Source organism: Parambassis ranga, chromosome 17, assembly GCF_900634625.1.
Source record: "Parambassis ranga chromosome 17, fParRan2.1, whole genome shotgun sequence".
In the NCBI taxonomy this organism is placed as follows: domain Eukaryota; kingdom Metazoa; phylum Chordata; class Actinopteri; family Ambassidae; genus Parambassis; species Parambassis ranga.
This window is the reverse complement of record NC_041037.1, coordinates 7,914,477-7,930,819: the sequence shown is the minus strand read 5'-3', so window position 1 is coordinate 7,930,819 and position 16,343 is coordinate 7,914,477. Positions and strand designations below refer to the sequence as shown.

General features: G+C 42.1%; 1 protein-coding gene across 1 annotated transcript in view; it reads left to right on the top strand.

Moving 5' to 3' along the window:
- Positions 1 to 334: 334 nt before the first annotated feature.
- LOC114449823 (neurocan core protein-like) overlaps positions 335 to 16,343 on the top strand; it is a 31,368-nt gene continuing 15,359 nt past the window's right edge. The window contains exons 1-11 of the mRNA XM_028427654.1: positions 335 to 683; positions 9,272 to 9,351; positions 11,624 to 11,827; positions 12,407 to 12,589; positions 13,159 to 13,333; positions 14,402 to 14,529; positions 14,730 to 15,017; positions 15,422 to 15,565; positions 15,691 to 15,780; positions 15,872 to 16,029; positions 16,113 to 16,263. Coding sequence (XP_028283455.1) covers positions 9,279 to 9,351; positions 11,624 to 11,827; positions 12,407 to 12,589; positions 13,159 to 13,333; positions 14,402 to 14,529; positions 14,730 to 15,017; positions 15,422 to 15,565; positions 15,691 to 15,780; positions 15,872 to 16,029; positions 16,113 to 16,263 — 1,594 coding nt within the window. The 5' untranslated portion in view covers positions 335 to 683; positions 9,272 to 9,278. The remainder of the gene's footprint in view (positions 684 to 9,271; positions 9,352 to 11,623; positions 11,828 to 12,406; positions 12,590 to 13,158; positions 13,334 to 14,401; positions 14,530 to 14,729; positions 15,018 to 15,421; positions 15,566 to 15,690; positions 15,781 to 15,871; positions 16,030 to 16,112; positions 16,264 to 16,343) is intronic.

Sequence of the window (16,343 nt, the reverse complement as noted above, 5' to 3'; positions counted from 1 at the left end):
GTGATTTCAGGAAAATGTGCAGGATGTGTGGATGTGACATGAGGGGAGTTTAACTCTCAGACTGGCTGAATTTAATTCACAGACACCGGATCAATCTTTGAGGTTTATATGGAATCGGATTACGGTCACATTAAGAACACCCCCCTCTCCTTTTTTTCACCCCCGTCCTCCCCTCCCACCTACATCATCATCATCACCACCACCACCACCACCACCCACGGTTCTCCTGTCTTTGAATGGGGGCGCTGGAGCCGACTGCCTGTCACCGCTTGCCTCTTTGTTCAAACCGATTTTGCATCCTTCCCTCAGCGTTGCTGCTGATGAGGAGGGGGACGGAGGGAGCACCTTGCTGTCTCTCTCTCTCACACGCTCTCTCTCTCTCTCTCTCTCTGTGCATCTATTCCGATCTGGCAGATATCAGTGTCTGACCGGCGCATCGGCTGCTGCTCAGTGAGGAGAGGATCATGTTAAAGAAGAAGGAGTGAAAAGTCTAGAGAGCTGGAGCGCCCGTGCACACGCTCACCCCTGGTCTCTGCTGCAAAGTGCTGTTTCACCCCTTGTTTCGTCGTTTGCCGCCTCTGCACCCTCTGGGAGCTTTGGAGATCACCTGCACTGAGGCGCAAAGCTTTCTGCTCACATTCCTGAGGACTGCACCATTAAGACGCATCTTGGCTTGAAATACGGTGAGAGTAGACACAGTTCTTCCCCTGCATGCTTTATCAAATCAGTCATTTGGTCAGTGTGTTGTATCTCAAGTGGCCGGAGGCATCGCTCAGCTGCCGGAAGACAATTTTAAGTGTCATGGTTACAATGAAAACGCACTTTTTAGAGCAATTGTAACAAAAACCTGGGGATGCAGTTTGAGAATTTTACAAAGGTCTTCACATTTATTGTGTGAGATCTGATTATATATGCAATAGGTGTGAGTAATAAGTATTTCCTGTGGACCAATCAATGCGTCCCCCTTCCCCACGTTCGCAGCGTCAGCTTCAGAGACGCGCACAAAAATCGCACCCGTTCGGGACATCTTTAATTATTTACAGGTCAAAGCTTTTAATATTGGTCTATATTTACAAGCCATGTAGGTTCATACATAAATCATCAACTCACCAAATAACCTTGTTCCTTTACATGGTTTCATCTCCAGAGAACTGGAAGCTTTGGTTGGATCTGAAATACGTTTATTTATTTATTTTGACAGTTGACACAATTAAAAGGAATCAAAAGTGAGCAGGCCTTCTGTTCGGTGGAAGCAGATCTGAACACTTGAACAGGTGTTTGTGAAATATGTTAATCAGAAGAACAAACGACATGTGCTGAATAACTGCCAACATGAGATCTTACATTGGTCCATCTCCAAAGCTGGCACCTGGGCATGACATCAAAGATCCTCTATCTATATGATCACTGAGGCTGTCCCTTACAGTATCTTTACATGGATATGTGTGAAGTGTCTGTCTAACTTGAAACTATGAAAAGGTCAATGGAACAAAAGGTGAACAAATTATAGTAAAAAGATTAATGTTCTGGAGCCAAGCAGGTGACCATGAGTCTCATATTGATGAGGGGCTGCTCTGTAAACAAACACTGGCATTTACAAATCACATTGAAGGAGGAGAACAGTTTGGGTCACCTTGACAAATGAGCTGTATTGTCTGAGAATATGTGAGAGCCTCTGTAGCCCAATAAAGCCCATTCTGTTTCCATTCACTGCTTCAGACTGGAGGAGTCCAAGTCTTTTCTTCTTTGGCCTTGTTAGCGTGCCCACCACCAGCTGTGTGTCAGTGCCATAAAGCAGGATGAGGTTAACTAAGCAACAGCACATTACAGAGGAGCTCAGGATGTTTTGTGAGATGCAACAGACAGAGAGAGAGAGAGAGAGAGGTGGTGCCTGTGGGACGAGAGGAGAATAGTGAGGAATGAGGCTGAAAGTTTACAGCATGCATTTTTCATTCTGTCCGGGTGTGTGTGTGTGGGTGTAGGCACCACATACAGTACAGGAGTTTGTGTGCATGTTTGTGTGTATTTAAGTGTGCATGTAGATGTGAGCACTCGTACAAGCAGAGGGATCAGAGTGCGGTGTTGTGGGGTAGAAAAGGGTCTGATTCTAAAATAGAGTAGGAGCTGAGTTCCAGCTGCCTCGCTGCTACACACTTTGCACCCTTTCAGCCTTAGTATTGTTTATCACGTCTGGCTCAGAGCCGTCTGCAATTTGAGGAGTCACTTTGCATCAGTGGAGGAGAAAAAAAGGGGTCATAGAGCTGAAGCAATACAGATGGCAGAAGGTGAAAATCGTTCAATGGAAAAATTAAGTGACTATTTAATATAAAAGAATTAGCCTGTATTATAATATAGATTGAGCTTTTTGAGTGTAAAGACTTACAGTTATTCTTTGTTGTACATGGATATGAATTTAATTTCTTGAGGTTTCTTAGAGAAAACCAGTTCTGCAGCATACTATAGACTGAGCCAAGACCAAGAAAAATGGAAAAACTGTCAATAAATTTTTGATAAAAATCAACAGGCTGGCAAACACCCGCATTATAGCAGTATACATTTGGCTTTGTAGGTGTTCTGTTGGGTTGAAGATATCAGTCAGGGCCATTTTCCATCATTTCTCAATGATAATAGTTATTGTTTAATGACTGAGTTTAGCCACACCGGTCACATTTGTGCCCTTTTTCTCCAGTTAGCATATCTGAATGCATTTTATTCTGAGAGTGTTATTCTGTGAAAGCCGGAGGTAGCCCTCAATCTGTGTTTGATATTATTCTCTATGGCAAAAGAGAAAGTGCCCACTCTTATATGTCACTTAGGTGATTATGGGTTCCATTCCACACTAATACAGTGTTAATAGCTAACAGAATGGGGCTATATAAATGCAAATGAGTACTAGTGCTCGGTTGTAGTAGCTGCCTACTGTAGGTATGATCAAAATCAGCTTCCACTCAGCCACAGGCCTGTTGCTATGATTACACCGGCCCTTAAAGCAGGTTGATTTAGTTTGGATTAGAATATGACAGCAAATGTATAAGACTTGTTATTTTTTATATACAGCCGATCCATCTGTGAACTCGACTGTGAACTCAAATGGGAGTTTTATGATCTCTCTAAACTTTTTGGTTGATTTAGAACCAGAAGGAGAAGCTGTTTTAAACTAACTATGACTTCTCAGTAACTGGAGCATAAACTGTCCGTGTTTTCAGCACTGGACAGCTCCCAAATCTTAGAGTCCACAAATCCAACTATAAACATTTGTCAAGGAGAAAAAGAGCAGTTTGTATTTTGAGCTGCTGGACGTTCAGCTCTGCCTACTCCTCTCTACGCGGAGTATTGGAACCCTCTCGCAGGGCGAGTGCTCGGCAACGAAAACCCAAAGGGGATTGGACAAACCAATCCATCAATCAACTTCAGTGTTTACCCTGGGAGGGACCAAAGCAGCCCACCAGGCCAATCATTTGCAGCGTAGATGAGACCACAGCTGAACAGCTTAGTCACACAAAGAAAGAGGTCCCTCTCTTTGTCTTAGGCCGGAGGCTCTCCTTGAAGGTCTGCTGGAAGACGAATGTTTGGATAAGAATACGTTCTTTAAAGCAAACTTTTACTAGCCTTTGCAAAGCAGAGAATAATTAATTAGTTCTTTAATATCCATTGGCCACTGATGTCCCTCTGTTTGAAAATATCACCACTCAGCAAGGATTCGTTTTTTTAAGTGCTGATGTGAAGAGGAGCCGAGGGCTCCCAGCTCTTCAGCCGTTTGGCACTGGTGATAATCACTTGAAGGACAGAGCTCTTTTTTCTTCTTTCCCTGCCTAGTTAATATTCTACAGACTCAGCACATCATTAAAGATGAGGAATTGTTGGATGAAGTCCCACCAGCATGTCTATGTTTGTGTCTATTATTTATTATTCCATTTCACAGCTACTCGCTTTTCTGACCACCTTTTCTTGTGGATAAAAAAGTGCTTGTACTGTGGTTTGTTCATGGTAGCTCTGGTGATGCAGGATGTGTAATATATATGTGTGTAGAGAAAGATTTAATATACTCAAGATGACAGCTGCATCTGATGCACCTGGTCCTTTATTGGCTTTGTTACCAAGAGCAAACCTCACACCTTCACCTTTGACCCCTTCTCTCTTTCAGACACAGCTGGTGTAGTGGCCATTTGGACAGCATGCTAATATCCCCTAGCTGATAAATATTGACCTCTGACCCATTAATCATTACTTAAACAAATTCTACAAGACATATTTTTTTCTCATGTAAAACTGTTTGTGTAGCCTTTTAGCCCTTTTGGTTTTCAGTCATCACATCTGTTTTCCTTAATACATCCAACACCCAACATCAAAGAGTTAATCTAAGGTGGCTGCAGTTGGCTAGAGGCCTTTAGTCAATACATTAAATATTTTGCACATATGTCACAGGCAATGGTTGGACAGTAATGTGTGCACAAGTGTTTTAATTAGACACAAGACAGATAGACAGAGAAGCCATCTTGGATTTGTAGGATGGGGTTCTAATGACTTTACGTGTCCAAAGTGTGACTGTGGGTGTTTCTGATAAAATGGCTGCTATTGAAGCCCATTACCAACAGGGAAAGAAAGGATCATAATGACAAAACCACTTGAAATGTTAGGAAAAGCCTGACATTTTCTCAGTCTTATGATATGATATCATATCATAAGACTGATGTATGTTTATTTTTTTGGACTCCAAGGACAAATTCTTTTTTGTTTTTTCCAGGCAGCAAAGCACAGCTTTGTGATTTTGTCAGGCAAAATGACATTTTTTCCTCTTTCAGTAAAAGGTTCTCTGGTTAGAAATCGATTGATCCTAAAACCAGCAGTGATTGATTCCAATGAGGCAACATGCAGCATGTTGCACCCTGGCTTCTATTTCCTCTAAAAGCTATATGTTATAATACCCTCACACATGCGCACTCCTCTTATGTTAACCAAACGCATTTAAATTGATTTTTATGTCCAAGCTGAAATTGGCTAACGGCAAGCTACACCTACACTTTGTGCTTATACACACACACACAACAAAAACACACATATGGCGACGCCAGAAAGAGGCAAAGACTGACGAGGAGGAGAGAGAATATAAGCATATCTGGGATCATCTGCTGCATTTGTGCTGAATGTAGCTTCACATCAGGTTAAAAGCACAACAGAAAACAGATGGGTGTTATAAACGCTGTCAATCTCATCAGTGATACATGCATTAAACATTACATCAGTATATTTCCTCTTGTGTGTCTATAGTGCTAAATAATTAACAAAAACAAGAAAAGTTATTACATTAACCAGCTGTGACAACAAGAGATGCTCCTTTCTGTTTCTTTCTCACTGGATGTATCTGTCCAGGATCAGATTGATGTAAACTGTCCCATTTCCCCACACAAATTCAGCCAAACTTTACTCTTGGCCTCTGCTGAGCGTGTTATGGAGCTGGTTTAAATAACCCCTGTCCCCATGCCCAGAGAGATCAATGGTGGCTGTGTGAGAGGAAGGAGTGTGTAATCTTGAATTTGGGGGGACAAGCAGCTTTCCAGAGTCCCCTCTCCACATGAAGCCAAAACTGCATGAGTCATTAGTTGCTTTGAGTGTGATTAGTCACCACACAGGCCTAACAAACACAAAGGCTATCTGTGTGTTAGTGTGCAGGAAGTGAATACCTGATTCAGCTCAGTTCACTTTCCTTCTGCGGTGTCCTTATCTTGTTTTCAATTTATCAAGAGATTATTGTTCATGCACTCTGGTTTAATGTCTCTTTTTATGGCACCAAATCTCCACTGCGACCTGCTCTCACTGAAATTTACAATTAATTAGTAAAAGTTGCTTCTGTGAATGCACACAGCAGTTATAAATCTATTTAGGACGGACTTACCCAGAGCTTCTTTCTGCTGCACTTTCATCATAGCAGTCTGTAATTGTGTACTGCATTGATAAAATGACCTTCCTTTCATTCGCGTTTCTTCATCTTCTTCCTCTCACCATTTTGTCTGTCACTTATCTGGAGTTGCTATTCCGGTGTTCCTGCAGCTTCTCTCAGGAGGTAAAATAGCTGTGCGAGATATGATTGAAGAAGAAAGGAGGGAGAGGAATCACCTTTTCCTTTTAGGTGCCAGAAGGAGAAACAAAACAGACAGTTTGTCTCTGTACTGCAAAAGTGATTCTGTTTCTGTCCTGCTCATTTTTCAACATTACATTTTTAGACATTCTTGTCATCATGCTGTTTTCCAAGAAAAAAGTTTGGTACATCATGTAAGACGTGGAATATTAATTCTTGTATTTTATCAGGCAAAAAGCTCGAAGACACTTTTCACCTAACAGTAACACCAGGAATCCAGGTGTGAGCTTTGTCAGGGTTCCATTTAGACACTAAAATTGTGCTTCTATTCCCAAACACACCAGCTTTGTTAAAGCTACACAAGCTAAGTTACACTATTACATGTTAGCTAATAAAATTGTCATATGTGTGCGTGCATGTGTCAAGAATCATCATGGGACCTAATATGGCTTTTTCGTTATGCAACTTTCCTACCAACAGCGGACCTGAAGGAGATTTGGGTCAGGGGGCCCATCCTATCTGCGTCATGATGATCCTGAGGCGGCTTGGTCTCTTGCTTCAGCTGACTGACAGCTTAGTGCTGAGCCATAATGTAGGTCTGCCAGCCTCGTCTGTTAGCTCTCTTTGGATCTCTGTCACTCGGCTCGCTGGCTCCCACAATGAGCTGAGAATGTGGTCCTATTCAAACAACATCGTGAAAATGTGTCAGATGGACATCCACATTGAAGTCCAGTGAAGCATTTTAGAGACTTCTGGCTCTATTCTCCTCAGGACACAACTGTGCCTGTGAAAGTGAAGAGGGGCGATTTAGAGGGAGGCGTTCACAACATCTGATGTCTCCTCCTTAACAAAAGGTAGTGCTGATTGGTATGCAGCTGGTGTGATGGGATGACCAGTGCACCGCATGTTGTAAATCCCTTCTGGTATGACTTTGAATGGCTGCTGCCTATAGGCATACAGTGTTGTATGTTGTATAGAAACCATAGAAATGTCCATATAGGAGCTGATTTCTCTCGGTGTGGATGGTGGCTGTTGGGCTCTTGCCAGTTTCAGGCCCCTCTGATACAAACCTTTCTAATACTCTCCGTTTGCAAGGCTGGGCAAACTCCCCTGTGTCATGACCCTCTCCAAGCCTTTAGAAATCTCTTGTCATCTACCCAGCTAGCCTAACCAATGGTTCAGGCCTTCAACATGCAAAGGCTCCAATGGTGCGACCCCAATCTGTCACAGCCCATCATGAGGTCCGAGCCCACCTTTAGAGATGGGAAGCCTCAAAGTGTGTGGCACAGCAGGGTCTTACTCACGCCAGATCTGCTTTTAAGGAGTCTAAAGACTGCCACCTATTAAAAATTTCCCAACAAAGTGTCACGTAATGACAGTGTGGTTTGGCAGGTGCCACCAGTGCCTCCCTATCTAAAAAAGAATGCCTTCCCTTCCTTCACACACTCCAGTTTCATATGGTTGAAGGTTTTACTGAGCGTTCACATGCTGAGGATAGAGAGTGGCTCTTATTTCTGTAATTTATAAAGGCTTGAACTGGTGTTGCATAATCTTCTTTGTAAAGCATCAAGGATGCTGCTGGCATGAGTAGTCTGTTACCCCGGTGAATGCAAAAAAGCCTTTTGCTTTATTGGATAAATTATTTACTTTATGTAACTGAAATTGAGACAAACTCATTTCAAATTCTGCAAAGAGTCCTCCAGCAGGCCTCTGTTGGTGACGTCTTTGTAGTCACCAAATCAATAATTTAGTTTTAAATGTGTTGCTTAAGTCTCCTTAAAATCAAAATATAATAAAATATGATCATAAAAAATCATAATATGTTTTCAAAGAGAGCACCATCTTCGTCATTCTATTTTCATACAAGTATGAAGCAATAAAGCTTTGTCTCAGGCATCACTCCATTGAGCCGAGAAGCTTCGGGCCCCGAGCCAAATCCTCTGGCAAAGTCAGCAGCTCATTTCTCCTGTGTGGTAGGATTTCCTCAATGTTGTGCAGTATAGGAATGCACCAGAACCACCCCCGAACTGCACTATAGGAAAAGTTCTTGCTTTTTTTTTTACACATAGTTTTGCTTGTCTTATGATTCAGTCCAGTTTCTTCATATATCATCAAACCTCACTTTACAAGTGATATGTACGGTGTATGATGGCCTAATTTCATCAGTGTTAATACCAGTATTTGCAGTATATCAGGTGGAAGTGGGAGCTTCTTTGGGAAAACAAAGCTTGTTGAATGTATTAATCATATTTCCTGGTATATAGCACACACACATTCCTTAAGGTCCCACCGATGAGAAAACTCTAAATATAGTTTGAGTACTGTGATGCAGCATTGTTTATGTGCTAGGGTTGTAACACCAATAAACAGAGATAGACCTTTGTCTGCGTCTGAGGCTATTCTGGGGCCATTTAGTGCTTCTTTATAGGTGGTGTCACTGGTGAGCTGGAAACAATAGTGCAGGCCGTAATAATAACAGGAGGAGAGGAAACAAAGTATAAACAATGTGTCCATCTAAAAGCCTTATGAAGGTCGGCCTCCTGTAACAGCTCTGGCAGCTTCACAGATGCTGGTTACAAGGTTGTGTGAAAGCAGCTCTCTTGGTAGACAGCTTATCAAGAAGAGTGGCATGTGGCCGAATGGGTGTGAACAGGACGTTCAGGGTTAGGGAAGGGCATGTCCTTTCTACAGAGTTCCACTGGGTGCAAAATATGTAACTATTTTTTATATATTTGAGTATCTTTGAAACACAAGTGTGTTTTTCATGGCTGATTTGAGCTGCTCTAATTTGCTCTTGATTACCCAAACAACAGTCTTTTTCCAGACATACAGAGCGAAAAAAAATCTGTTTCACCTGACAGAAAAAAATGATTGTATTGATATGGGGCATTTTTCCAAAGTGCTTTACAATTGGCCTCTGATTTTCCCTGACTTACACACTGCAGTGAGCTGCGATGCAAGGCACCATACTCTGTGAGCACTTTGAGATCCTGCTGTAAATGTAGTTAACATGCAACAAATCTAATTCAGAACAAAAATGTGTTGTGCATAAAGTGTGTTGACAATCTCATTTAACCTTGATAATGTGCACAAAACTCCTCTTGTCAAAATGTGTCCAATGTTACTGAGAGCCTAACATTCCCACTGATTCAGTCATCATCAGTTCACACTGCTCTCTGTTCTGTCTCTCTGCAGGTTGAGGATGGAGCTCACTCTGTGTGCAGCTGGGCGGCAGATCCTCTTTGCTCTGATGCTGCTTCTCTCTATAGGCTTGGGTGAGTTCTCTGTCTTCCTACAGCTTTCCTTATTTCCTTTTAACCACTTCAGCTGCAGGTGCTGCAGAAATAAATCAGCAGTTTTGGATGCAAAACAATGGATAAAGGTCATTAGTACAATGACCAAAGAGGAAAAAGGGGACAGGACAAGATGGATAGATGAAAGGGAGGATTATGGCAAGGAATACAGAGAGGAGGAGCCACTGGATCCGTGTACTAACCTGCATTAATCACATGCATAAATACACAGGTCTGTACTAATTTGAGTGTTGTAAGAGAGAGCCGACATGCTGAGGATGTTTGTAGACATGCTCGGTGGGAATGAATTGGAAGACCTCCAAATTCATTTATGCAAGTTTAGTCGACCATCTGTTCCACTACAACTATGCATAAAATCCACAATTATGAAACAAAAGAGGAAACAACTCAGAGCTGCAGGTCTCTGTTGGATATTATCACAGGTTCGCGGTCTCACATGCAGCCTGCTGATTGCCTGTAGTAAAGATAAGTTCCTTTTCTTAATTGCTTTTACTGCAGTTGGCATGCACGATTGAGGTCGACCTGGAATTTTATTATACTATTTAGTATAGTATTTAGTATGGGAGGGGTAAACTGTGGCAGTACCACAGTCTGCCTAAAGTCCTAATACAGGACAGGAGGCTGCATGTGCAATGTTTAACACATCATCATGGGCTTTATTCTCAGGTGCGGTTGAATGCTCTAGATTGTGTCCTTGTGATAAGAATTTAATCATACACGTCACATTCCAAAGGTCAAAAGTGGACATTCATGCATGTATACCAGTTTAAATCTTTTAAGGATGACTTGGGTAATAATAGTGGTGAAATAAAGCTCTCATGGGGAAAACATGGTGCAGCTTCAGTGTAAGAGAGAGTCATAGCCTTGAACGCCTCCTCATGCTTTACACGCATAGCTCGGTGGTCATTAGCAGGGGGGCTGACAGTAATAAGCGATGGGTCTGTTAGTGACAGAGAGTATCCTCACATGTCACTTCCAGCCCCCTGTTCCTCCTTTTAGGCTGTTTTTCTTTTGTCCCATCTGTCACCACCATGCTACAGGGTACACTTGTCATCCAAACTCTCTCAATTTCCACTATTCATCTTAGCTTAACACTCCTCCTCCACCCCTCTCTCATTCCTGCTCTCAGTTTGGTCCCGGCGCTTGTCTTTTTCCCTGTTATTTGTGATGCTCTGATTATAAATCTGATTTGAAGGGAAGGCGTTAGGGGAAGATGCTCTCAGGGTGTTCAACTGGTGAATGACATCCAGTCAAAATGCAGATGGAAACCTGTGTGAGCTGTTCAAGTCCTCTGTAAATAAGATGCTGTTTTCAGCAGAAACAGCTCATGAATTTCCTGTTAATTATGAATGGATGCACTTTAGCTTGTGTTAATACATGTCATATATAAAAAAATGTTTTCAAGTCGCTTTATAAATTTTTATGGAGACTTTATTGACGGCAGAATATTCAGTTGTCATGACAACAGATAACATTTGTTGACAACTTAGAAACCTACATTTCAGTCACAAAGGAACGATAAACAAAGTGTACCATACAGCAAAAATAAGAGATGACTGCTGTGAAATAAAGCCACAAAAAAGCAGGAATTGATTGGTTAGAGGATCATGTCGGTACAAGTGATGCTGTTGTCATGGTGACTTTGAACCTGTATGTCATGGCAACCATGCCTGAGTGAATCCCTGATATCAATCTGCAGACACTTTGCACAGTGGAAGTGCCACTGATACATGTGTAGCAGAGAATCCCTTTAACTTAAGCGACTCTCCACACAGCTCTGAGTGAATGAAGTTAATGCCTTCCAGAGTGTTTGACTTCGGTGTGTTGGGGTACTAGGACTTGTTCCCTCGCTGAAATGACAGAACAAGCAGCTCTTTCCTGTGTTGAAACATTTGTGTGAAATTATTAATGAATCCCACAGGTCTTGTTAGAAGATACCTTTGTAAGGAGCTACAGTTGAGCTATACTTTCTAAACTAATCCGTTAGCTCAGAGGTTTTCTAACTGGGACTCCCCAAAGAGGCTCTAAACAGTTCCATAGCAGATCATCTGAATAGCAGTTTCAGTATGTTAGTTATCAAAAGCAGCACACACTCAATTTGAAGTAGTCACACTTTATGGCAAGTATTGTTATTTGACTATTTTGCCTGAATTTCTGAGCATCCATTGTTTTCTTCTTACAGCGTTCCCCAGCATTTTTATTTGCATAATACGATAAGATATGTTCTTTCTAGGTGCTGCCTCCTCCATCGTGAACATGCGTAGGATCACCCATCCTATGGTGCAACAAATGCTGGCAGGAAAAGCGGTCCTCCCCTGTGTCTTTACCCTCCAGACCAGCTCCTCCCTTCAGCCTCCCCAACTCCTGTGGACTCGCTCCAATCGTTCAGCAGGAGGACGAGGTGCTCCTCAGGAGGAGATTGTGCTTTCTGCTAAAGGTAAAAAAAACACAAAGGTTGTTCTCACTTGGCTGCTGATTATTACTCAGATTATGTTTGACAATTTAAAACCTGCACCTCTACTCAAAAAGGACGTAAACAATGAAAATGCAGTAACGACTCTAAACCTTTTATTTCAGGTTTTACATTGCAACTATACAGAATAAGTATACAGGATAATTTCAGGAAAATCAAGGGACAGGCAGATTAAATGTCATCCACAGGGCAACATTAAAGTTTCAACATCTTTTCAGTTGGTTTTACAGTCCACAGCTTTACAGTTCTGGTTCAGTCTTACAGCTCTCAGGAGCACCATTATCAGGTACAGTTGGCAGCTGTTTCCAATGAAAAGGCTCGAAAGCCCAGCAGCAGCACAAGGCATGACCCTCACAGCAACCCAAATCACATCATCTCACTAGTATTTCTTCAGCATCATTTACTAAAAATGATGTCAGTATAATTATTATTAAGGGGTCGAAAAACATGATCTAAGGGCCTTTCACTCAATGTATAAATACATTTAAAACCTTCATGCCAATAAACATTTGGAATAAGAAAACCTCTCTGTCTCTGCCAAAGGTGATGTAATCAAGGTGAATAAGGCTTTCAGCGGCCGCGTCATGCTGCCAGGATATGCTGCCAATCCTCTGAATGCTACCATGGAGATCTCCAGTCTCCGTACCAACGACTCAGGCACTTACCACTGTCAGGTTGTCATGGGTAACGACTATGAGAGAGACACCGTGCCCCTGGTGGTCTCCGGTAAGTGCATCTGCTGCTGACATGAGATTTCTTTTCATGAGAAAAGTTTACAGCCATAACAAGATAACTGAGAAAAAAAAGCGCTGCTGACAGAATGAACTGATTTCACACAGGAGCCTTTAAAATTCATCTTCCAGCCCAATTTATTTATATTGATGTACAGACTGCTGAGTTAATCTGATCCAAATAATGGTATCTTTTAAAACAGCAACACAGCAACCCCCCTCCTTTTTTAGCTTTTTTATTTAATTAAACATAAATAACATTGATTCACCATATCAGTATTATAATGACAGACTTAATTGATGCAGCTTCAGGCTCGCTGTGCTGTTGTGTTGTTTTTTGTTATCTAGTTTTCCGCTCCAATAATTGTGTAATTCTTTTAATTAAAGTGTTGACTGCATAACTGCATAGGAGGAACAGTGTTTCTGTGCTCGTCAGTGAAACTCACACAGTGTTTGATTGATCTGTTTGGGGCCACAGTAATATGTTTATTGATTACATTCCACTGGTTTATGGGCTGTGTTTGTTTGTCTACCAAACTTATGGAAAGTTTACTGTGTGTGTAGGTGTGGTGTTTCACTACCAGGCTCCCAGTGCCCGGTACGCCCTCACATTTTCCGATGCTCAGAGAGCCTGCCAGGAGAGCTCGGCTCAAATCGCAACACCGGCCCAGCTGTGGGCAGCGTACTATGATGGGTTAGCCAGCTGTGCAGCTGGCTGGTTAGACGATCAGACTGTTCGGTGAGGAGACAACTAAACGCTTACACCTCTGTTTGGTGGCTTGCTGGTTGCATGAGTCATGCTGTGGAGGATCATAATGATTGTAGTTTGTTTATTTCTAAACCGAGGCATAGCATAAAATGAAAAAAAATGCATAAATTATTAGATGAAGGAAGATTTTACAAACATTACCCAAGACCAACATGATCTTACATTTTTGATGTTACAAGTTGCTGAGACAGACTGGTTTAAAACTAAAAGTGGGCCTTGTAACTAATATGACCCAAGCCTGTTTCACACAGCTTCTTTATGCCATATTCACAAATGAGCTGGTGTAATTAGAAACTTATGATCAGGCGTTCACTGTGATGTCAGTGTGAGGTGCTGGCTCATCATTCCGCCCTGCTGTTCTGCCTTTTTAACACAATTTCCCCACTGTGGGACAAATAAAGGTTTTCTTAATGTTAAATCTTCTACCTTACACACTGGACAGCGTGCCCACCAAGTCTCATGTTTGTATGCCAAAATATAAAGGTAACTGTAGCAGCAGTTAGCTTTATAACTGAATGTGTGTTCCCTTAGTTGTTTCCTTTAAGGCTTTAGCTTTAGTTTTAGATTTAGCTTTAAGGGTGAAACGTGTTTCTCATACATATTAGTCGGTTGTCGAACTTGCTGCAAATGTTCTTTTCTTTAATCTATGTGACCAACGTATTTTTCAATGCTTGCTAGATGTATTTTCCTTTTTGGTCTTTCCCTTCTTAGATCCTATGCCATCTCCATTAGTATTCCTCTGCTTTGCCACTTCATCAGCATCAGAATCATGTTCTTCTTTTTTGGCGCTGTTGTCTCTTCACTGTTAATTGTATTTTAATTTATTCTAATCCCATGCCCTTTAGAGGAGAATACAAATAAGAATGCATTCTGTACTAACATTTAAAGTCTGAATGAGAAGATGCACTTTGATATGTGAGATGAGATAATCTTCATACAGCAAAATGTCCATGAGACATTTATGCTACTTATTTCCCATTCTTATTTGGTTAAAGAGCTTAATTCTCATTTATGACTCCCACTTGGTTGTCTCCACAGTTATTCTGTCCAGTTGCCAGAGCTTGGTTGCTATGGACACGAGGAGTACTCTGCCGGAGTGAGGAATTATGGGAAGAGGGACCCAAAAGAGCTGTTTGATGTGTACTGTTTTGCAAAGGAACTGGATGGTACGTGCACAAATACCCAAACATAAAACACATCACAACCTGTCGAAGCCTTTTAGATGTCATCATATAATAATGCAATGAAAGCAGAGAGGGTTCATGATATTGTTGTATTGCATAATATCATGTATGGTTTCAAAATCTAGCTGTAATCCTGCAGGGTTCATCAGTTTGTTCACAAGCCCTGGTCTGCTTTTCTCCAGGCGAGGTGTTCCACTCTTCGGTCCCAGGCAGACTGTCACTTTCTTCAGCCTCAGACCGCTGTGTGTCCCTCGGGGGCCAGCTGGCTACGGTGGGACAGCTTTATCTGGCCTGGAGGGCTGGTCTGGACAGCTGCGCTCCAGGCTGGCTGTCAGATGGGAGCGTCCGCTACCCGGTGACTTGGCCTCGACCAGACTGTGGAGGAAGCCAGCCAGGAGTCCGCACCGTCACCCCCAACAGCACTGCTGACACTAACACTACAGCTCTGTATGATGCTTACTGCTACAGAGGTAGTGTGTGCTGACAGGATATGTGTACTATTTTAGTTTTTATGGTTTCATCATAAATATAGAAATAACCTTGTGTTGATGGCTGAGCCAGTACAAAAAAATCAATGCAAACATCTACCCATCTTACTGGGAAGTGGAGCCTTGAGTGCTATTAATGCAGTAACAATGACAATAAATGTCATTGGCACTGTTGTAGCTATGGCAACACTGATTTCTGATCCCCATCTCACTATCATGTAACAGTTGGATTGACAGAAACTGTAAGACAGGGGAAGAAATGAGGACAGAACATGTTGATGTTAAATATCTGGATGCTCAGCTGTCAGTTCAGACTTACCTTGTTGACTAATATTTATGCACACAGTGTATTTTGCAGCAGCAAAACTGTTCGACTTGTTTCTTAGGAAAAGTGAAGAATTCAGACTCCATCTCTCAGATCTACTCCTCCCTGTGGAAGCCCTGGAGCTATCTTACCGGCTCCAGTGGTCCTAAATCTAAGGGGACAGACACACCTGGCCTGGATACACAGCAAAGCACCACTGTCACAGGTTTGCAGTCATCTTTGCTACATCTGTAGTGGAAGGAAATAGATAATTAATCAGACAATCAGCATAAACAGAGACATTTTGTATTGTAACTGTTGTTGCAATTGTTGTTGTGTACATTGATACAGGGTCTTCAGTTGGCAGCGATGGTTCACCTTCAAACTGGACTGGTTTGGTTGAGCTGGAAGATGAAGCTTCTCTTCACAGTGTTGATCCCTGTAAGACTTGTAGTTGTAAGAAAGCTGATTTGCACTGATCCCTAAAGTTAATGAGAATAATTAATAAGTTTAATCTTATGGTTGTCTTAAGCTGCAGACCCCTGGTCCTCTGAGTCCTCTGGAACATTTGTAACACTGCAATTGATCCCAGGACAGAGCTCCTATGACTGGGGAGAGCCACTGGAGCCTGGCCCCGACTCTGAAGAGTTTCTCCGACCTCCTGTTCAGCCAACCCCCACTGAGAAGAAGGTGAGATTCTATTATGACTGAAATAAAATCCAAAAGCAGCATTACTAAGTAGTACTGACTGCTTACTTGGTGTGCTACTTTAGGTGATCTCAAAGATTGTCAAATCTATTTGGAAGCCTTGGAATTACCTGGTGGGAAGTGAAGATGGAGAGGGAACCACAGCAACAAGTGGACAGACAGAGGAGGAGGAGACAGCAACAAAGAAGACCGAACAAGATAACACAGCATCGACAGGTGACAGTGTTTGTACTGTTTTAATCTGATGAATTATAATGACGCTATAAGTTGTTGGCAGTGTCTGTTTATGAGCACAG